The 23,807-nt window shown below is 34.1% G+C and overlaps 1 protein-coding gene across 2 annotated transcripts in view; it reads left to right on the top strand.

Annotated features, from left to right (window-relative positions):
* Positions 1-23,807, top strand: part of AP3B1 (adaptor related protein complex 3 subunit beta 1) — a 348,039-nt gene that overhangs the window by 240,889 nt on the left and 83,343 nt on the right. For both annotated transcript variants that reach the window (XM_047731751.1, XM_047731750.1), the window contains 4 exons: positions 1,190-1,298; positions 4,113-4,275; positions 12,029-12,170; positions 22,087-22,162. In XM_047731751.1, the coding sequence (XP_047587707.1) occupies positions 1,190-1,298; positions 4,113-4,275; positions 12,029-12,170; positions 22,087-22,162 (490 nt within the window). The remainder of the gene's footprint in view (positions 1-1,189; positions 1,299-4,112; positions 4,276-12,028; positions 12,171-22,086; positions 22,163-23,807) is intronic.

Below are 23,807 nucleotides of genomic sequence, written 5' to 3'. Positions count from 1 at the left end.
TTCAAATATCCCTGCTGGGTGGAAGCTGATGTTGTAGCAGGGATAGACTGGCAATAAAAATAAATATGTAAATTGTATTGTATGTAGGAAGTACTAAGTGCTGTGATGACCCAAAAAAAAAAAAAAAAAAAAAAAAACAAGAAGAAGAAGAAGAGAGCAAAGTAAGATTATAAGTGCCAGGTATGGGAGGTTGGAATTTTAAATAGAGTCTCTCTGAGGTGACTTTTGTTCAGAGATTTGAATGAAGTGAGGGAGTGAGCCATGTAGTTACCTGGGGGAGAGCATTGGAAGGGCAGTCAGGTAGGGGAAAGGTCCTTCAGAGGAGCATGCCTGAAGTTTGTAAAGGAACAGTTAAGAGGCACTTGTGCAGAGTGGACCAGAGGGAGAGCAGCAGCAAGAGGTCTGAAAGGCAGGGAAGGTCTCGTCCAGTAGGGTGAGTAGCTTATTCTAAGGACTGGCTTTTTCTGAGTGAAATGGGGAGCTGTGGCAAGCTTTCAAACCCAAGAGAGCCTTGATCAGACTTCAGTTTTAATTCAGTCATTTTAGCTGCTGTGTGGAGCAAACTTGGACTTGGGGATGGGGGTTATGAATAGAAGCAAAATAAGCAGTTGCAGAATTCTGAACGAGATGGCCCTGATGGTAAAGGACCGATGTGGCTAAACCTTTTTTGTGGAGGATTAGATGTTTAAAATATGAAGGAGAGAGAGAAGTTAAATCTTACCCCAGGGTTTGGACCCTTGAGATGGTTAGGGTTGATTGCCTGAACTTTATTCAGGGTTGTTTTTTGTTTGTTTGTTTTGTTTTTTGTTTTCTTTTTTAACCTCCGTATTTAGCTATGATCTTGAATTTCTTGTTGCTGTTACTGTGTCTGCCTCTAACTGCCTTCACCTTCTCTACAGCATATTTAGTTCAAATCTCCTGCGGACCAGCAAATTCAAAAGTGTTTAAAACTATATGTAAAATAAGAGTGTTGATTTAACAGAATGTGCTGAGTGAAATTTGACTTCTTCTACCTAGGAGTAAAGGGGAATCAGCCTTAATGCCAGGTCTTCTAACAGTTGCCTTCTCTTTTGAGACCTGCAACTTTCTTTTGGATTCACATTGTATTCTGAATGATTGTTTGCCAGAAGACTGAACCCCTTAATGAGAATTCATTTGAATTTACAGTTTCCTTTTTCTTTTTAAACAGGCAAAAGAATGGACTCCAGCTGGAAAAACAAAGAAAGAGAATCCTGCTAAGAAATTTTATTCTGAATCTGAGGAGGAAGACGACTCTTCTGATAGTAGCAGTGACAGTGGTGGGGTTTATAATTCATTGAAAAAACTTTGTTCACTACAGTTTATATGCTATACTTCTAACAAAACAATAAGGCCTAGTATATAATATTCACCAAGTGGGTTTATACTCTTATGATAATGCCTTTCATTTACATATCACTGTATAGTTTTCAAAGTAATTTCTAATCCTTTCTCATTTGACTTTGCTTCTTGAGCACCTAGTTAGGAAAGTAAGAGTTGAAACAGAAACTCATGCTTTTCTGAATTCTAACCCACCCTGCCCATTATATTCATAGCATATTGAAAAACATGATTTTATATTTGATAAGCCTTTAGTGGGAACTTTAAAAGCAACTCTGTTCTGTAAAAATGTAACATTTATTTTAACCATTGAGCAATCTGATCTTTATCCATTTTATACTTTTATTTCTACCTTTATTTTTTTTTTATTTTTTTTAAAGATTTTATTTATTTATTTGACAGACAGAGATTACAAGCAGGCAGAGAGGCAGGCAGAGAGAGGAGGAAAGCAGCCTCCCTGCTGAGCAGAGAGCCCGACGTGGGGCTCGATCCCAGGACACCGAGATCATGACCCAAGCCGAAGGCAGAGGCTTTAACCCACTGAGTCCCCCAGGCGCCCCCCCCTTTTTAAAAAAGATTTTATTTATTTATTTGACAGAGATATTTCTACCTTTAATTGAACCTGTATAGACTAAAGCTAAAATTAATAAATCACTTGTGTATTATAAAGAATCAAAGAGCTGAAACAATTAGGACAACTGTATACAATGAAAAGAATGCTAAATAGGAAGGATTTAGAAGTGCTGCATTTTAGCTATGCCAACTGAATAAGGTACTTACTTTCTCTGTCTCTGTTAAATGAAGAGGTAAAGTTAGATGCTTTTAAAGCCCTCTAATACTAAAATTCTGTGAACAATTTGCATAATGAAAAATATATTCGAGTTATTTTCCAACACTCTTTTAATAGTTAACCTAAGAAACCTATCTGACCCAAAATCAAATGACACCTTTTTCTTCTATAACCTTTTTTTCTTGGAGAAACTAGAGCTCTGCACTATTACTTGCTCTTGCATTACCCTCTAAGGTAATACATTCACTTTTTCCTCAGTTTCTCCTATCAAAATCTTTGTTTCCTATATCTGATAAATTATTTTGTGATGCATCACGTTCTGAAATGATAAGTTGAAAATGGAGAATATACTTCGGTGTAGAGTGTTAATTCTAAAAAACAGATTTCAGGAATGAGGTAGATCATTAAGAAAGATCTGTTGTATAGTTAAAAGCATACCATATGGATATTTGTCACATCACCTTTATTCATAAGCTCATGCCTGTTCATAGGCTAACATTTTAAAATACATATTTGAAATATTCTATTAAGACTTCTCATGGGTTAATCTGAGCACGTGGCGGGAGTTCCACTCTAGCTACTGGAAGAAAGGGTAACTTTTTCATTAGAAATTATAAGATTATTTTCCCAGTCAGTAAGTCTTCTAGAAGATAAACAAATTTCCTTAAGGATTTTACTAACTTTGACATAAAATTAATACTGAATAAAAATTTATTCACTTAAATTTTAAAAAAAAGTTTGGGAGGAGGGATTTTACTAACTTGAAAATTTTAAGTAGTGGGTCCTGAAGTGAGCTGGACCAAGACTTTTGTTGAATTCCCATGTAATTAACATGAGAGAGTAACTTAGGTGCTATAATTTTTTTTCCTTATTTATGGGATAAGTCACTTATCTGAGTATATATATATACACACATGTGCCTAACTTTCATATCATAGCAAATTTAAAATATCCTACTCAACAGTTTTGTAAAATTTGGGTAAGGTAAATCTTTCCCTTTGTAGAAACTGATAGTTATGAATGCCTTACCTAATGTGGCAGGCAGTGTTGTGTCCTCATCACCTTTACATGTTTCAAATCCTTTAATCTTCACAACAGCTAGGTAATCCTAGCTTTTCACTGTGTGATACATAAATAAATCCTCATAAAGTAGATACTGTTTACCTGTTAGATGTTCCTGGCTAAGAGCACTTCATCAGATAGATAATAGATGAGGGCAACAGTTTGTCCTCTTATTTAGGCTAGTGCTTTGCACCTATAATCATTTCATATAGTAAAAAATTATGCTTCATATTTAAAATACACATGAATTATATGTATCACTTCTGGGAAGAGTCCTAGTATGGCTTAAGTTATACATAAAACATTTAAATGTAGAGCTTCATAGGATAATTTTATGATCTCTTTGACCTGTGGAAAACTCCTACACTAGCTAAAATAAGTAATTACTTTTTAATTAGTAATTTTGCTTTTTGCTTTTGAATTGAGAAATTTTTGATGATTCAAATGGCTCATTCCCGTCTCAAAATTTATACCTAATAAGATTCAACTCTTGCCTTCTCTCAATAAAATTTCTCACTATCAGAAGAATTAAAAATTATTTCTTCATCCTTACATCATTCCTTTAAAAGAAGGAAGTTACTGCTATAACTAGATACTTAAGGATTTGAAAAGCAAGATTCTCTCAAATTTGGTTTACTTGGTTCATCTTTGCTCTACCCTACTCACTGTCAAGTGTGTTCTCTGTCCTTTGGCGTTCCCCACACTCATTCACACTGCTGCAGGAATGTGGAGGTGGGGGGACTGAATGACAGGAGTATGGAAATGAAGTGTTGTACAAGTGGGGTCCAGTAAACTAAAATTCAACATCGGTTTCATTTCTTATGAATATTGACAGTTACTTGGGTCCTTATGTCTAGTTAAATAGCTATAAATCAAGGGGCATCTGGTTTTATTTTTTCAGAGAGTGAATCTGAAAGTGCAAGTGGAGAACAAGATGAGGAGGGAGGAAGTAGTGATGACAGCAGTGAGGACTCCTCCAGTGAGCATAGGAGTGACAGTGAAAGTGCGTCAGAAGTAGGAGACAAAAGAACAGCCAAGAGGAACTCCAAAAGCAAAGGGAAAAGGTAATATTTTGTCAGAATTTTCTTCAAAAAATATTCTGTGGCAAAATTTTCCCCCAGGACACCATTTCCCTTCAATACATAAAGTGAATGAGAAAAGAAGTGTATTTTTTCCCAGACACTGAATCTTGTAAAATTAATTAGAATAGTAGTTCACATTATTCTACTTCTTATTATACTTAGTTTTCATTTTGAACTTGAACAAATCTTGGGGTTACATTTTGAAAATTGGTATAACCTTGGAAGGCTGAGTTAAGTGATCAAGAAGTAGGTATGAAACACTTAATTACCTTCTGTAGCAATTTTGCTGAGGACTAAAATTAAATCCTTCAACACTTCGCCATTATGTAACTAAGACAATTGATTTTTCTAAATAATGTTATAGTAAAAAGATTATGATCCAAATATTAAAGTCAAGGGCTGTGAAGGAAGACGGTCATAAGATATTTAAGTGTTAGCGCTTTTTAAGATCTCCCATTATCAACATTATCGTGTATTAAAGTGTCATTAAAATTTTGAGTAATTGGGGCTAATACCTTGGATTGTATGAGTCTGTTTTCCCCATTGCTGTCAGCAAGTGGCCTCTGCAGGCATGATGGCCCTTTCCCTGGGAGCCTGCTGCCCGCTCACTTGATGAGCTTGCAGCCCAGCTCAGTCGTGGCTGACAGCACTGATTGGGGCGCAGTACGCTCTCTGCTCCTTTTATTACAGACAGTAATTAAAGCAGCTCGCCCTGCCACTTCCATAACAAACACAGCATAATGCCCTAATTATGACTTTATTAATTTAAGTCAGGATTTAATGATTTTAAAAGTGATTTATATTGTTTTTCCTGTTCAGAACAAATGAAATCTGTAGGTTAAATTAATACAGGCTTTTCATCATTGCAAAGTTAAAAAGCTAGTTACCAGTAAATTCTTTTCATTAGATTAACATCTGAAACTCTAAGCAGTAAGGTAAACAGTAATTACCCATCAAAATTGAGTGCTGCATAACAAAATAACACTTTTACCTTTAAAATTTTATCTTAAAAGCTGTAAGTTAAATGTATGCAGAATCATTCACTTGTTGCAGCAAAGGATTTACTTGGTTTGTAATATCCTTTCCTTTGAGAGAAATTTTGTACTTCTGGATTAATATCAGAATATCTATGATTACGTAGTTTATAAGAAGTATCTTATTTCCAGGAAGGGAAAATTTTGTTCAGTGCACTCAGTATTTTCCAAATAGCAAAAGTCAATATGCTAGAAATTTTTAATCGTGTATTTATATTACTTTCATTGTGTGTTTTTTCCTTCAGAAATGGAGTTTTCTTTTTGCCTATGTTTTAATTTAAAAGAATTGTTCATTATACCAGCGGGAATCTTGAATACTTTGAAAACCTTGCATTTTTAAGTACATGTTTTAACCATTGAATTGGAGATAATAAATTGCTATTTTTTGCTACGGGGAAAAAACCAACATATTTTTTAGTCATCGAATATAATTACATGTGCTCTGAGATGTTACCATGACTTCATTTTTAATAAACAGCAATCGTATTTCCTCCACAAAAATCAATTCAAGGAAATATCGATTCTTCCCTTGTCTCTCCACTCTCTCTCACCATGTTTTTCTGCCTACTCTCTTAGAATTGTTTTTGAACTTTGCTAGTGTAGCTTTATGATAAGTTTTATTAAAAGCTTTTATTTTTAAGTAATCACTACACCCAACGTGAAGCTTGAATGTACAACCCTGAGATCAAGAGTCGTGTGCTCTTCCCACTGAGCCAGCCAGGTGCTCCTGAGTGGTAATTTTTTAAAGCTAAAGAGCTTTAAGTTTCTTTAAAACCACCCTTAGTAGTCCTAACTATGATTAAATTTGAGTTTTACACTCCAAAGTATTTTCATTTGAAGGAAGCTACATGGTGTAGTAGAGGAAACATGGTCTTTAGAATAAGACAAACTGAGTTCAAGTTCCAGTTCTCCCGCTCCAGGCAATGTGTCCTTGAGCAAGTTACTTAAGTTTCCTGAGTATTATAGAATAATACACCCACTAAGAATATGTTGAAATATCTAAATTAGTTAATTGGTATGAAGTTTCTAAAACTGCCTGGCGGAGGGTTTTTTTTTTTTTTTAAGTACACACACGGAAAGAGAACTAGACCTTCAGTTTTGAGAAAATGTAGAAGACCATAATATATTTCTCTTTGAGAAGAGACCTTTGGGCTACCTCAGATGTTATTCTTTCCCCACGGAGAACTACCTCCCTACCCAAGACTATCCTTACTCCCTGCGTTATTCCTATTTCTCAGCTTACGTGTTTCTTCCTCTAGGAAGCATTCCCTATTTTGGTTCACTTTGTTTAGATGATCTCTCATGACATTATGCTTTATTACTTATTACTTACCATACTTTTTTTTGTCATCGCCATCTTCTCTGTATTCCCCAGTGTGGTGTAGACTCTGTAAGGGAGACACAGAGATCATCTGTATCTTATAAAACATTGTTATCCTAGCACTAACATACTGCCAACACATGGTGAGTGGTCAATTAATATTTTTAAAATGAATGAGTGAGTGAACAGATGAGTGAGAGTGAGTAGCATCAGCATTTAGGTTTGATCATTTGTTTTTTTTCTTTTTATTTTTTTCAGTTTTCTTGGTTTATTTTTTTCTCCAATATTTTTATTTTTTTAATAATTTAAATTTAAATTAAATTAATTAAATTAAATTTTAATTTAAATTCAATTAGCATATAGTGTGTTATTAGGTTCAGAGGTAGAATTCAGTGATTCATCAGTCTTACATAATACCCAGTGCTCATTACATCACATACCCTCCCTAATGTCCATCACCCAGATACCCCATCTCTCTACCCACTCCCCTCCAACAACCCTCGGTTTGTTTTCTATGATTAAGAGTCTATTATGGTTTGTCTCCCTCTCTGATTTCATCTTGTTTTATTTTTCTCTCTCTTCCTCCTGATCCACTGTTTTGTTTCTTAAATTCCACATATGACTGAAATCATATAATTTTCTTTCTCTGATTGACTTACTTCACTTCATATGATACCCTCTAGTTCTATCCATGATGTTGTAAATGACAAGATTTCGTTTTTTTTAATGGCTGAGTAATATTCCATTATACATATACATATTGTATGTGTGTATATATATATGTACAGATACACACACACATATATACATACACACACTACATTTGTATCTTTGGGCTGAATACCCAGTAGTGCAGTGGCTGGGTCATAGAGTAACTCTATTTTCAACTTTTTGAGGACTCTCCATATTCTTTTCCAGAGTGGCTTGCATTCCCACCAACAGTGTAGGAAGGTTCCCCTTTCTCTGCATCCTTACTGTTTGTTATTTCCTGACTTGTTAGTTTTAGCCATTCTGACTAGTGTGAGGTGGTATCTCATTGAGATTTTCATTTGTATTTCTCTAATGCCCAGTGATATTGAGCATTTTTTCTTGTGTCTATTGGCCATTTGTATGTCTTCTTTGAAGAAATGTCTTTTCATGTTTTCAGCCCATTTCTTTATTTGTTCTTTGAGTGTTGAGTTTGTAAGGTTTTTTAGATTTTGGATACTAGCAGTTTATCTGATATGTCATTTGCAAATATCTTCTCCCATTCTGTCTGTTGTCTTCTGGTTTTGTGCAAAAGCTTTCTATCTTGATGAATCAGTAGTTCATTTTTGCCTTTGTTTCCCTTGCCTTTGGAAATATGTCTAGCAAGAAGTTGCTATGACTGAAGTCACAGAGGTTCCTGCCTGTGCTCTCCTCTAGGATTTTAATGGATTCCTGTCTCCATTTTGAGTTTGTTTTGTGTGTGGTATATGGAAATGGTCTAGTTTAATTCTTCTTCATGTGGCTGTCCAATTTTCCCAATGCCATTTGTTGAAGAGACTGTCTTATTTCCACTGGATATTCTTTCCTGCTTTGTTGAAGATTAGTTACCATAGAGTTAGGGAGAATTCCTTTGGGAAGCCATCTGGCCCTGAACTCTGGTTTGTTGGGAGATTTCTGATTACTGCTTCGATTTCCTTACTGGTTATGGGTCTATTCAGGTGTTCTGTTTCTTCCTGGTTCCGTTGTGGTTGTGTATACATCTTTAGGCATGCACTGTTTCTTCCAGATTGCCTAATTTGTTGGCATATAGTTGCTCATAATATGTTCTTATAATTGTTTGTATTTCTTCAGTGTTGGTTGTGATTTCTCCTCTTATTCATGATTTTATTTATTTGGGTCCTTTCTCCTTTCTTTTGGATAAGTCTGTCCAGGGTTTTATCAATCTTATTAATTCTTTCAGAGAACCAACTCCGAGTTTTGTTGATCTGTTCTACTGTTCTTTTGGTTTCTATTTCATTTATTTCTGCTTTAATCTTTTTAAATTCTCTTCTCCCGTTGAGTTTAGGCTTTATTTGCTGTTCTTTCTCCAGCTCCTTGAGCTGTAAGCTTAGGTTGTATCTTTGAGACCTTTCTTTTTTCTTGAGAAAGGCTTGTATTGCTATATACTTCCTCTTAGATCTGCCTTTGCTGCATCCCAAAGGTTCTGAACAGTGTGTTTTCATTTTCATTTGTTTCCATGAATTTTTAAAATTCTTCTTTAATTTCCTGATTGACCCATTCATTCAAAGAGTATCCAGGATACTCTTTAGCTTCCTTGTATTTGAATTCTTGCCAAATTTCCTCTTGTGATTGAGTTCCAGTTTTAAAGCATTGTCTGAAGATATGCAAGGAATGATTCCAGTTTTCTGGTACCGGTGGAGACCTGATTTGTGACCCAGTATGTGATCTGTTCTGGAGAGCATTCCATCTGCACTCAAGAAGAATGTGTATTCTTTTGCTTTAGGATGGAATGCTCTGAATATATGTGAGAAGTCCATATGATCCAGTGTGTTATTCAAAGCCCTTGTTTCTTTGTTGATCTTCTCCTTAGATGATCTGTCCGTTGCAGTGAGTGGGGTGTTAAAATCCCCTACTACGATTGTATTATTATCGACGTGTTTAAGTTTGTTATGAATCAGTGTATATAATTGACTGTTCCCATGTTGGGGGCATAGATATTTACAATAGTTAGATCCTCTTGTTGGATAGATCCTTTAATTATGATATAGTGTCCTTATGTCTTATTACAGTCTTTAGTTTAAAATCTAATTTGCCTAATGTATTAGATGTTAATAAAAATAATTAAAAAAAAAAAAGGACTGAAGTGCAGTTCGTAATGGAGGTTCACTCCAGCTGACTCACAAGCCTGGTGCCTACTTTGAAATCTTTCAGTCACTACTTCTTTGTCAATTAAATAAAAAATTTAAAAGAAAAAATAAAATAAAATAAAATCTAATTTGTCTGATATAAGGATTTCCACCCCAGCTTTCTTTTAATGTCCATTAGCATGATACATGGTTTTCTTCCTCCTCACTTTAAATCTGGAGGTGTCTTTGGGTCTAAAATGAGTCTCTTGCAGATAGCATATCGATTGGTCTTGCTTTTTTATCTAACCTGATACCCTGTGTCTTTTGATTGGGGCATTTAGCCCATTTTCATTTGGGGTAGTTATTGAAAGATATTAGTTTAGTGCCACTGTATTGCCTGTAAGATGACTGTTACTGTATATTGTCTCTGTTCCTTTCTGGTCTTTGTTACTTTTGGGCTCTCTCTTTGCTTAAAGGATCCCTTTTAATTTCTTGTAGGGCTGGTTTGGTGATCACAAATTCTTTTAATTTCTATTTGGCAAGATTTTTATCACTTCTTTTATTTTCAGTGAGGTCCTGGCTGGATGAAGTATTCTTGGTTGCGTGTTTTTCTCATTAGCAAGCTGAATATATCATGTTAGTCCTTTCTGGCCTGCCAGGTCTCTGTGGGTAGGTCTGCTGCCAATTAATGTTTCTAGCCTTTTAGGTTATAGGCCTCTTGTCCCCAGCTGCTTTCAGGATTTTCTCTCTCTCTGAGATTTATAAGTTTCACTATTATATGTCAGGGTGTGAACCTATTTTTATTGATTTTAAGCGGGGGTTCTCTGCCTCCTGGACTTGAATGCCCCTTTCCTTTCCCAGATTAGGGAAGTTCTCCACTATAATTTGTCCCAGTATACCTTCTTCCCCTCTCTTTCCTTTTCTTCTGTGATCCCAGTTATTCTAGTATTACTTCACTTTGTGATATCACTTATCTCTAGAAATCTCCAGGTGATCCACTAGTTCTCTTTTTCATAGCTTCTTTATTCTCCGTTATTTTGTCTTCTATATCACTAATTCTCTCTTCTATCTCATTTTAGCAGTTTCAGCCTCCATTTTTTATTGCATCTCATTAATAGTCTTTTTTATTTTGACTTGATTAGATTTTAGTTCTTTTATTTCTCCAGAAAGGGATTCTCTAGTTTCTTGTATGCTTTTTCCAAGCCCAGCTAGTATCTTTATAATCATTATTCCGAACTCTAGTTCAGACATCTTATATCCATACTGACTAGGTCTCTGGCAGTCATTACTGCCCCTTGTTCTCTTTTTTGAAGGGAGTTTTTCCCTCTTGTAATTCTTGCAGAAAGTGTTGCTTTTCTGTTTTTGTAAAGTTGCAGCTATTCTTTTCTTAGATCTCTGGTTAAGTTGGCAGGTGTTCACAATGGTTTAATAGCTATCTAGCTGAATTCCTGGGATCAGACAAAACTAAGGTCTCCTACTCCTCTGCCATCTTGGACTTCTCAATCATTTGGTAATTTTAGAAGTTTATATTTGATGATCATATGTTGTTAGTAAGACTTTGCATTACAAGAAATATCTTTTGGGGTGCCTGGGTGGCTCAGTGGGTTAAAGCCTCTGCCTTCAGCTCAGGTTGTGATCCCAGGGTCCTGGGATCGAGCCCCGCATCGGGCTCTCTGCTCAGTGCAGAGCCTGCTTCTCTCTCTCTCTCTCTCTCTCTGCTGCCTCTCTGCCTACTTGCGTTGTCTGTCAAATAAATAAATAAAATCTTTAAAAAAAAAAAAGAAATATCTTTTGATCTAGTTAACATTTTCTCATTAATACGTTTACAGGTCACATTTCAGAACACATGTAAATAATTTTCTTGGACAAACAATCTATAGAGTGCAAGTCTATTTTAGCAAAAATAGATATATAAATATTTAAATTTATGAATGAACATTTAGTATTTTGAGACAGCATTTTAAAATCAGCCTTACGTATCTTTGAAGTTGTTACTACTAGCATCTAATATATATTTCTGGTAAATCGCACGTGTTATTATTAATTATTTTCTGCTTAATATCATTTAGTATCATAACCTTTTGCATTTGAAGTATGTGTGATGTGGTAGTATAAGTGATTTTTAACAGGTTCTGATACATCTGGTATAGATAATACTACCCTTATTTTTTTTTATTAATATGTTCTGGAATCTTAAAACCATTTTTATTGTCTTTTACATACTAAAATAAGTGGGTACTCAGTGAAATACTTTTTTCTAGTAAAGATTCTGATTTATAGGGGCACCTGGGTGGCTCAGTGGGTTGGGGCCTCTGCCTTCGGCTCGGGTCATGATCCCGGGGTCCTGGGATCGAGCCCCTCATCGGGCTCTCTGCTCAGCAGAGAGCCTGCTTCCCTTCCTCTCTCTGTCTGCCTCTCTGCCTGGTTGTGATCTCTGCCTGTCAAATAAATAAATAAAATCTTAAAAAAAAAAAAAGATTCTGATTTATAGACAAAATGGACATACAGCACCAATTTGCCATATATAAAGGATTTAAAGTTGGTATTTTTAAATCTATTACTTACAGTGATTCTGAAGATGGGGAGAAGGAAAATGAAAAATCTAAAACTTCAGATTCTTCTAGTGCTGATTCTGGTTCAGAAGAAGAAAGTTCTCCAGGTTCTGAATCAGAATCTGAAAGTGAGTCTGAATCAAGAAAAGTCGCTAAGGTAAGAGATTGCACATTGCTGTCATTGAAAGGAAGTATTTTCATAGCCTTTATCCAAAAGAATAAGTACTTTTGAAAATCATTGTTTTGGGGCTGCCTGAGTGGCTCATTTGGTTAAGCATCTGCCTTTGGCTCAGGTCATGATTCCGGGGTCCTGGGATCAAGCCCTGTGTCTGCCTGCTTGATGGAGAGTCTGCTTCTTGTGCTCTCTCTACCTGTCCCCCCAACCCTAGCTCATGCTCTCTTTGTCTCTCAAATAAGTAAATGAAATCTTTAAAAAAAAAAAAATTAGTATTTTGCTGAAAATCAAGAAATTGAGAATTCAACATTGTCACTGATAACTAAAATAAAAACTATCTTTATTCATCTGTTTTTTGTTTTATTAGATAATTGGTTCCTGTTTACCTCAATCCTACAGAGACATTAGAAACTTTTTTTTAAGATTGATTTATTTATTGAAAGAGGAAGAGCAAGAGCATGGCAGGGAGGGGCAGAGGGAGAAAAGAATCCCAAGCAGAGTCAGCGCTGAGTGCAGAGCCTAACAGGGCTAGATCCCACAACCCCAATATCATGTTGGGATCCAAAACCAAGAGTCAGTTGCTCAACTGACATCCCAGAAACTTCTTTTAACCTCATCTTTTGCCACTGAAATTACAGAGGTCAATATCAGTTACAGCCCTTTTTGTTGTGAGCTAGCATGCGACAGTGGAGGCTTTTGCAAAAGAGGAAGTAAAAGGAAGTCACAAATAATATTGAGCTAAGTAATATAAATGTATGTACATTATAACAAACTGAGACAAATAATGCTTTTTAAAAATAGGTGTTTGTAAAAATTTTTTTAAATGAAAATAAAAATAGGTGTTTGGGTAATATAATATTTTTAAAGGTTTAATTAAAGGATATAGATATTTAACTAGTTAATAAAAATTAAGTAGCCATCTATTTAAAAACAAATGCAAGAATCACTTATGCAGTAGAATGATAATGCTTTCTGATATCATATTTGTAACACTGAAACTTGTCTGCCTAGCAGCAAAAAATAAAAGTATAAGTTGAAAAAATGTGGTTATTAATATAAAGTTGAGACCTATTGCATATTTTTCTGATCTTTAATTGTTACCCCTTTCCTATAAATGGGTCCTGGACTTTAAACGCAGTAGTTTTTTTATAAATAAACTGTTTATCCCATGTGTTGAAAATGTGGTCAAACTTTGCCTTTTAGTAAATTCAGTTTTTTAACCTATTATCTTTTTCATTTGTATTTTCTATTAACTTGAAATTCTTTAAAAAGTCATCTGAGTAGCCAAGGATAAAAATAAATTCATTGAAGTAGATAATTGCCTTCCCCCATCCAGAGATTTATTATTAAAGAATAAGCATATTTTTTTAATAAAAGAATACCATATTTAAAAATTGGCTAGTTTTTGTCTTACCTTATTGCAAATATTCTTGTATATAGTGATACCTATTTTATTTTATTTTATTTTTTTTTTAAAGATTTTATTTATTTATTTATTTGACAGACAGAGATCATAAGCAGGCAGAGAGGCAGGCAGAGAGAGAGGAGGAAGCAGGCTCCCTGTTGAGCAGAGAGCCCGATGCGGGGCTCGATCCCAGGACCCTGAGATCATGACCTGAGCCGAAGGCAGCGGCTTAACCCACTGAGCCACCCAGGCGCCCAGTGATACCTATTTTAAACAGGAATTTATATTTAAAACTTGTATCTGTTTATGTATATAATCTAAGATTTCTATTTTCCAAAATTCACATAAAATCTTAGTGATTTTTATGTTTATTACTCTGACCTCATATACAAATTTATCACATAGTGAGTTTGATGTTCTCTCATTTGCTACTTACATTAAATAATTTATACCAAATTATTCATTTCCTACTTTTATATTTTAAAATTTAAGATGTTATTTAAAATAAAAGAGCTTTATAAATTGACAATAAGTACAATCCAGAATAAGAATCAGTGTTTTAGAAAATGAGCAAACAAGAAATCAATGAATGTCAAGTGGGTAAAATTAAAGTGCATTATTCTTATGAAGTTTTACAGAAGTTGTAGAATTGTAGACTTTAGTGCCTACATAGTATTAGAAGCAGAGGTTTGAGAACCCCATTAAAAAGCCACAGAAGTATCCTAGGTTAGTAGTTAGTTCAGTTTGTTTCTTTGTCAGACACTTTCAATGATCGGTGTCTCTTAATTGAAAATATTTTCCTATAGGACATCAGTATAAAATTTTAAAGTATTGTGGTAAGCTAAGACTCTTGAAAGATTTGGATTTTAGTCACATTGTTGATACATTTATGTCCATGTGTTTTGTGTTTGTGGCTTATTTTCTCCATATTATAATGCCTTTTCTTATCTATAATAGATAGGATTGTTCGTTTTAATTTATCACTTGGAATATTCCCTGCCATGGAGCCACCCTGACTATTTTTTACTATTCCTTTCTGAGTGAATTGGACTAAACCGTGCAATTACAAGTATACCAGTTTTCTAATAACGGGCAACTCTTTAACTGTAGAAGTCCTCCTTAGAACAAGTATTGTGGCTTCTGTTCTAGATTATGAGTAATGAAGGCAGATGGTGGCTGCTTTACCTTAATTTAGCATGTCATTATGTTAGTGCTGAAAATTCATATGCCTTAAAATCTGCAGCCAAACTAAATCTGTACTTTTACTGTTTCTCTTCTTTTTCTTTCACTTGGATAGTGTGTTTTGGGGATATTGAGCATGAAAATGAGGCTTCAGAGGTACTTTGAATATATAGCTTTGAAAACAGTTTATTTTATGGTGTCCTATGGGATAGGTATAGTGTTCTACTTTTTGGAAGATAATATCTTTATGCTTCAGTTTCCTCATCTATAAAGTAGAAATGCTAATACTTATTCTACTGCTTTCAAGTGCTTTTATAAAAAATCAAATATGAAAGATCAATGTAAAGCACTATATAACTATAGAACAGCAAGTGTTAACATTTTTTAACTTGAATGTTAATTCCCTGGGAGACCACCAGTAGTAGAGTTATAGAACACCAGTGCAGTAAGGAACTGGAATTCTTTTTCAACTCTTAATATCTCCTGTGGTTTTCTGACTCTTTTTATACCACTCAAGTTATAAGTTCATGTCCAGGTATGACTCCTTTCTGCAGAGGACTGAGCTGCCATCTACTATGGGTGTCTCCTGCCTCTCTCTGCTCTCTAATAGACAATCTCTATCCTCCTTTTCCTTTGAATGTAGCTCTAAGTAAGCGATCCCACTTAGCCAAGAAAAAGCCTCACTTACTTTTGGACTTGTTGATAATCATCTGCCTCCTTTGCACCTTCAGTCTCTTTCTTCACTAATTAATTTCCTCCTCTGCCAACCATGGCACTCAAGTGCTTTGCCAGCATTTGCCGGGTGAGGAGCAGGGAGGGGGAAATACACAGAAATAGAGAGTGTGTGAGAGTGAGAGTTTAGAAAAATATTCTAGATGGTCTTTGTCTACAATTAACTTAACCCAGTTATTTCTTAGTCCCTTTAAAGTTGGTTTCCACTCTTACCACTTCCTGTAGATACTGCTCTCTGAAAAGTCAGCCATGATATTTCCCCAAATCCAGTGAGCTTCTCTTGGTTATTATTCTTCTTGATTTTATGTAACTATTCCCGTACTACTTGAAACTCTTTGCATCCCTTTTCTTCTGACTTCTTTGACGTTTTAGTCTTTTTATTGCTTCACTTTTTAACCCCTCTGACATCAAGTGTCAACATGGCCCTCAAGTTAGTGCTTGATACACAACATTTTATCAAAAACATTAATCGATGTGAATCAATTTATTTTTAGTCTTTTTTCCTATATTTTTTCCTGTTGTGAGACTCATTCACTCCTGTGGCTTTAGCTAAAATATTATGTGAAATACTTCTGTAAAGACATCTCTAAATCCCTATAATGCCTCCAACTTTTCTTCCTGAATTCAAACCAAAATCTTAGACCTCTTAGGAGCTATTGGTTTCTCAAACCTGATATAGCCAGAAGAATTGTTCTGCTATTTGGTGCTAGCATTCTTTCTCTTCTCCTGGATCTCCCCAGAATTATCTTTGACTCTTTCTTTATCCTGTATATTCACGAAGTTGCCAAGTCTTAGAGATTCTCTAAGATTCTCTCATATCTGTTTCTTTTTTTCTTACTACCAGCGTACTAGATTACCTCTCCATTACCTCAATTCTTAGACCATTGCTGTTGGTCATCCTCAGATCCCCAACCCCAGTCCTTGCCAGATTAATGTTAAGGTTACCCATAATGTTATGCCCCATTATCATCTTAGTTCAATAAAAAATCAGTAGGCTAGCATGCCCAAACCTACCTTTCTGGTCTCTATTTCCTTTGTGGTCCCTGTGTTCTAATCCCAGTGGACTGTATATTTGTAGTTCTCTTAACATGCTGTATGCTTTCCCACTGGAGCAACTGGAGTCTTTCTGGTCTCTCCTATTTGAGAATGCATGGAATAAAAAATGTTACTGATGAGAAGGTATTACCCATGTGAATGGTGTAAAGACAGTCAAAAGAGGGAGAACCTCTGTTGAATTGTGTTCTTGAGGTGTGTGTCATTCAACACCATGCCCCAGCATAACCATAAAACATGAAACTATATACAGTCATACATTCTGGCATTTTGTTTGTTTGTGTTACTAATTGGAAGATGTCCTCATTTTAGATCAGATATTGTCAGTAATGACCAAAGAAAGATTATCTTGTTCAGTGACTTTTTTTAGTTGGGCAGACATATTTTATTAGTAGGTGTTCTTTTCTGAAATATATTTGATAGAAAAAATACTTTAAGTCTAACTCTTCTTATGAAATAGTTCTTTTGCCTCCAAATAATACCTATAACAAAATTACTTTTAATAGTTCCATATTTTAAGTGCTTTCCCATAGTTTACACAATGTAAAGGGAAATATTTTATTTAACATAGAAGAGTGAAAAGGAAAATCAGTAATGTAGACCACATGGTATCAGGAAAAGATTCACATTTATATCACTTTATCCTATTTTTTACCGATATAATTAAGTTATATTCTACTTGTAGTTAAAATTTTGTGTAGAACAGATGGTCACAATTTTATTTAAAATAATGTTTTTTAAAAAGCTATCAGACTTTGAGTTGTTTTAATTGAATCTAGGCTTTGATATTTTTAAAACTAGACAGTATATTGGGGCGCCTGGGTGGCTCAGTGGGTTAAAGCCTCTGCCTTCGGCTCAGGTCATGATCTCAGGGTCCTGGGATCGAGCCCCGCATCGGGCTCTCTGCTCAGCAGGGAGCCTGCTTCCCTTCCTCTCTCTCTCTGCCTGCCTCTCTGCCTACTTGTGATCTCTCTCCGTCAAATAAATAAATAAAATCTTAAAAAAAAAAAGAAAAAAAAACAAAACAAAACAAAAAAAACTAGACAGTATATTAGTGTGTTCCTACATATAATAGTTATTCCCACTATCACCTTGTTAGCCTATTCTTCATGCCTTAACTGTAGTATAATAGTTCTGATTTTATCTTCAGTGTCTATGCACCAGCTGCCAAAGATTTAAATAACCTTTTTTTTAAATGATAGAAATTTTAAACCATGGTTACAATTTATTGTACATAACTTCTATGCATTTTCTTTGTAAATATTAGCAACATTTTAATTATATGAAGTGTGTGTAAAGCATAATTTGTCAATGGGAATAAACATATAACATACTTGCACTTAACATTTCATATTAAGAGCATTTCCTATTTGAGTCAAAATTAGGATTTATATATATATATACTAGATGTGCAGAAAAACAGTACTACATATGTATACACAGCAGTGTTTGAGTTGCTATCAGTAGACTTTATCACAGGTTACATGGATTTCATATAACTTCACTGGTCCATTTTGGGGAGGGATTAAATCTCTTAAATGCTCTATAGACCAGTTACTGTTACTGTGACTAGTGTCTGTCCAGCCATTAGTAAATGTTAAGATATGCCTAGTAAAAGATCTGCCACGTGAAAGATTTTTGGGGGTAAGATAAAATTGGCATGTGTTATGAAATAGGTAATTGATAAGAGTGAAAGAAACTATTTTCTGATTGGTTTTCTGCCCTATTTGAGGAATACAAAACAAGTTTACTTGTGTTTTTACAAGTATTTATGTATTTTGCAATTATATAACTTCTGTGCATATTGTAGAGTATTGGTTTTTTACTCTGACAGTTCAAAACCTTGCCTCTTTCAATTTCTGTCGTTCCCAATTTAGCTTATATTTTAAGTTCTCCAGAACAGAAATATCATTTCACTTCAATTGAGATTTTTAAAATCAAAGTGAATGTCATTAAGAAGCTTTCTTATTGAAGTAGATGTAATATTATAGGGAAGATATTTTTAACAGTTTAGACTACTTTTGACTTAGAAAGAAGTCTCAATTTATTGGCAACATACTTTTGTTTTAAAGCCCAATGTAAGTGTGAGCCTCAGATTTTTAAAATCAGATTTGTTAGATGACTTGAAGGCAAGAGAGTCATTAAATTGTCCTTGGTTGATAATTCTAATTGAAAATATTTCATGCAAATATCTTGCCCTGTGAGGCTAGAAATTAGCCTTGAATTTTTGTTGATTTCAAAGTACAATATGAGTTTGACAAACTTTACATATCACTTATCCTGCTTTATCATTTTAAATTTCAATCTTCTTTACAATGGTTTCCTCTTTAGAAGTGTATTTGGTGCTTATTGTTTCATATCTTTTTTTCTACTTGCTTTTTTTTTTAATCAGCATGAAATGAACGTGCATAGTACATTAAAAAAATCTTTACAGATATATTAGTACATATTTTTATTTGTATTATTTGGAGCTTAATAAGTATTTCCAGGATCTTTATTTAGTACTTGAAATGTAATATATTAAGTAGAAATCAGTTTCTTAACCCTGTGACTTTGTATTTTATTTTGAAAATGTTGATGTGTTGAGGTGTATAATCGAATACCATAGAAACAAAATGGAGATTTGAGGGTGATGAATTGATAACGAGGTATTTTTGTAGTGAGATTTTAAGATCAGTTACTGTTGTCCTTATAAAAGTCTAATACAGTCACTCAGCTGTTAAAAACCTAATCCTCTATTTAAAAAAATATACAAAAACAAATTGTCTATCTTTCAGCCTGATCTCTTCTCAAGTACTAACACAATGGAAACAGTGGGTGATCTGTCAGTGTGTTTGGTTTGTCAATGATGGTTTTGTATAAATATTGGGAGGGTAAGAAATAAAATTCACACAGTAAAATATGATTTCATCTGCCTTTTCTCTGCAGCTCCATGGCTCATGCTGCGGTGTGAAATTCTCATTTTACACACTTTGCAGGCGGAGCACATGAATTATGCATTGAGCAAGAAAAATCTCCTGCCTCAAGTCCTATATGCATTTACCCAGGTTCTGTCTCTATTACCAAGATGAATTGCAAATGGAGAAATGTTTGATGGAATAGGGCTCTTAACTTCTTTGTTTAGAATTCAGATTTTTATTTTTATAGTAGATCCTTTAAGTATGAAAATGTTTTTAACTTACTATGGATTTTTTAAAATGAAAAATGAAATATAATATAAGAGAAGAATGCCAAACACATCACGAAGCTTTTTATAGCCTTGATTTGGAATGCAAGGCTTTTTCAATTCAGTAGAAATGACCGTTATCTATTGCTAATGTTGTATTTCAGTCACTGGTTATTTGCTCTTCTCAGAAAGTCAGTGAAATTCTGTCCTTTTGAGAGCCTTTTTTTCCTTCTGTTTTAGAATTCTAATAAGAGATTATGTCAATTTCACATGCAGCTCTGTCCTGTGTTGTATGTGACCTGATGTATATTTAATAGATATTGTTCCACACTCTTAGCTGTGAAGTAGAAAATAAGGTATAGACTTGTTTCCAGCTTTAACTTTATCTTGATTTGATAGGTTTCTAATTTTTCAGGTAGGAAGGTTACAGTTCCGTAAAAACAGTCATGCACCATCGTAGCTTATAGGAAGCTATACCCATTGTGCTCAGCATAGTATTTTGATAAGTCACATGGTGTTAAGCTCTTTTTGTAATGTTCTTTCTTCACAGGAATGATATTCTAGTTGAGATGGCATTTTCATTCTCAACCTGTTTCTCTTTATTGCTACTTTTAAATTCCAGCTCAAAACTAACATTTCTTCTATTTTTTTCCCCAACCCTAGAAATTGTTTTTCATTTTAGGTATGGAAAGAGGAGCAAATATTGTTTCTTTTGTTTTTAAATAATGAGTGAAAATGAAAACCCATCCAGATAATTTGAGGTTTCCAGAGGCAGAAATTATTATTCTCATGAAGAAAATCAGTATTAGTGTTTTGTTACTGTTAGTATTTAGTTATTCTATGATACTTGCAAATAATTTGTTTTGAGTTTTAGCATAAAGGAAAAAACTAGCAGAACTTAAGGTCATTTTAAAATGTTACCTAACAGGGAATTTGATGTATTACTCTTATTCATGTATTTGCACTGTCATAAGAGCTCTAACATGCTGTTGACTTTAAATGATAGTAAGGTACCTTTTGCTTTAGTGAGACCTTTCTATAGTTAGAGGCATATTTCAGAAATACTTGTAAAAATATGTAGAGATAAGCTATAAACTCCTTTATTAGATTATAAGTTACCTGAAGGCGGAAACTATGCCTTGGATGTATTACTTCCTTTGCTTAGCACAGAATCTGATACATGCTATGCATGTCTATTGGATGAATGAAAGATTGAATAAATGAACAAAAACATTTTAGCAAAAAGTGAAGTTTGGGCCTTTAATTTGAGAAGATTTGATACAAAAAGTATAGATTATAAAGATAAGTAACTTTGATCCAAATACATCTGTTTAGCATCCTAATCTGTGTCCATCTTTGTTCATAATACTACTCATTACTGTACTTAATTTGTCCTTTAAGAGAAGAAAAATACGTTATATACATATATTTTTTTCTTTATGTATATGTCACATCTTTTCTGAATCTCTGACCAAACTGAATAGATAGAGATAGAGTAAACCCTAAGTATGTGCAGATATGTTTTGAAATACTTAATCTCCCCAATGGAAAACAGTAAAGAAAGAAAATGAATACTTTTCATCTCTTAACAGCAAGAGCCTGAAAATGTCATTTGTAGATTTTAATGAATGCCTTTGGCTAAAAAAGTCTGATGGAACCCACTGTTGAAAGATAAAGTACCTAATACAGTGCCTGTCACAAATTACATCTCAGAAAGGCTAATCTGTCACAAGCCTCTTGACAATTTCAGAGCTAAACTTATATTATTTGAGCATTTCTTTTTCTTTTTCCTTTTTTTTTAATTTTAAGTATTTATTTGAGGGAGAGAAAGAGAGAGCAGGAGTCGTTGGGGGGTGGAGTGGGGAGGTAGAAGCAGACCCCCGCTGAGCAGGGAGCCCACCACCGGACTCCATCCCAGGACTCCAGGATCACAACCTGAGCTGAAGGCAGACACCCAGGTGCCCTGAGCAATTCTTTTTCTTAAACTAACTTCTTTAAAAATTATTTTCAAGGCATTTGTAGGCTTTTTCTACCAAAGAGCCATTTTAAGTTTTTATATTAGGAAAAGTTGTCAGATCACAAAATAACTATTTGCCTTTAAATTTTCTACTGATGGACCTTTACAATCTTTAAACAAAATATTTTAAGATAACAGTTTGCATGGTGGAGAAGAAATACTATATGCTATAGTTAAAATAAAAATTTTGATTAAAAAATACAGTCCATCTAACCATACAGAAAGCTTAATTTGATTTTTTTTCCCCTTGGAGGAAAAAAAGTTTGTTTTGAAACATTAAGAACTACTTCATTGATTTTCTTTTAATAGAATGTGCAATAAATTAAATATTTCTTATTTATAGGAGAAAGAAAGAAAAAAAACAAAGCAAGATAGAAATCCTCTTACCAAAGATGTTTCACTTCTAGATCTAGATGATTGTAAGTATTGAAATTTAAATTTTTTCTTCTCTTTTTAGTAGTAATTTTTTGTTTGTGTGCTTTTTGAAAAAGAGGCACACACTTACAGGGGAGGGGAATGGTAGGGAGGAACTGAGGGAAAGAGAGAATCTTAAGCAGACTCCTTACCCAGGGCAGAGCCCAACATGGAGTTCAATCTCACAACCCTGAGATCATGACCTGAGCTGAAATAAAGAGTTGGACGCTTAACCGACTGAACTACCCAGGTGCCCCAATAGTAGTATTTTTTATTTTTATGGTACCTTTTATTTACATGTCTCAAAATATGTCTGTTTCTATTATGAAAAGTTTATAGATGAAAAAGACAAAGTTTTAGAAATTAGTTCTGTTAGTATTTTTTCTTTCATCTAGTCAAGTTATCAGTTTTTTATCAAATGAATAAAGATAACTGGTCAAATAAAAGTACATGAAATTAATTTTAAGATCTTTTGCTTTAATAATTTATACTTGTTTAGTAAATAATTATCCATATCTCACAACTTCACATTGTTAATTTTTGATTATAGAGATTGAAACATCTAACTTAAGGAAGTAGGAAATTAGGAAAGTAATTAGAAATGTAAAGGACACTACTATGTTCTACTTGCCACACTTTTGGTAGGAACAGAAATGGATGCAAAGCTTTTGAATGCCAGTGTGGCTGTAGTTATCAATATTTTAACTACAAAAAAATCTTTATCTTAGCAGATCTACTTATAAGAATTTAGAATCCTATACATATACTTACCCAAGTGTGCAAAAGGTATATTCATCATCTCCTTTTAAGTACTTCTGCATTGTGAAAAAGTTAATGGAACTAACTTTATTGGGAGTAGATTTTGCACAGAAAAAATAACAAGTAAAATGCCGTAAATATTAAGTAAGCCACTGTCATTTTGCAATTTAATTTTTCCAAACTAGAAGTAAGTTATGGTTTTAGATCGTCTCAATCTGTCATAAGTAAAACTATTCTATTTATATTATTTACCTGGCCTGTCTTCAGTTGTCATGACAAATTCTTAATATAGAGAAATTACAGGAAATAGTAAAAAGAAATTAAACGTAAAATTGGACCCTATGAACAATTAGAAGAAATGGATTCCAAGAAACACAACCTATTCTAAGACTGAATCATGAAGAAATTGAAAATCTGAGTAGACTAATTACAAGTAATGAAATTGAATCAGTAATTTTAAAACTCCCCAAAATGAAAGTCTAGAACCAGGCAGCTTTACAGGTAAATTCTACCAAATATTTCAACAAGAGTTAGTACCTATCCTTCTCAAATTATTCCAAAACATTGAAGAGGAAGGAATGCTACCAATCTTATTTTATAAGGCCAGGATTACCTTTATACCAAAACCAGGCAGAGATAACCTAAATACAAAAATTTGGGGCCAGTATCCACAGTGAATATACATGCAAAAATTCTCAACAAAATATTAGCAGACTCAGTTCAATAATACATTAAAAGGATCATATACCATGATCAAGCAGGATTTATTCCAGGGATGCAAGGATGGTTCTACATCTGCAGATAGTTTCACATGATACACTACATTAACAAAAAGGTTAAAAATCATATGATCATCTCAGTAGATGCAGAAAAAGCATTTGATAAAATTCA

Source organism: Lutra lutra, chromosome 5, assembly GCF_902655055.1.
Source record: "Lutra lutra chromosome 5, mLutLut1.2, whole genome shotgun sequence".
NCBI classification, from domain to species: domain Eukaryota; kingdom Metazoa; phylum Chordata; class Mammalia; order Carnivora; family Mustelidae; genus Lutra; species Lutra lutra.
Note: the sequence above shows the minus strand (reverse complement) of the source record. Positions and strands in the feature narration are given on the sequence as shown.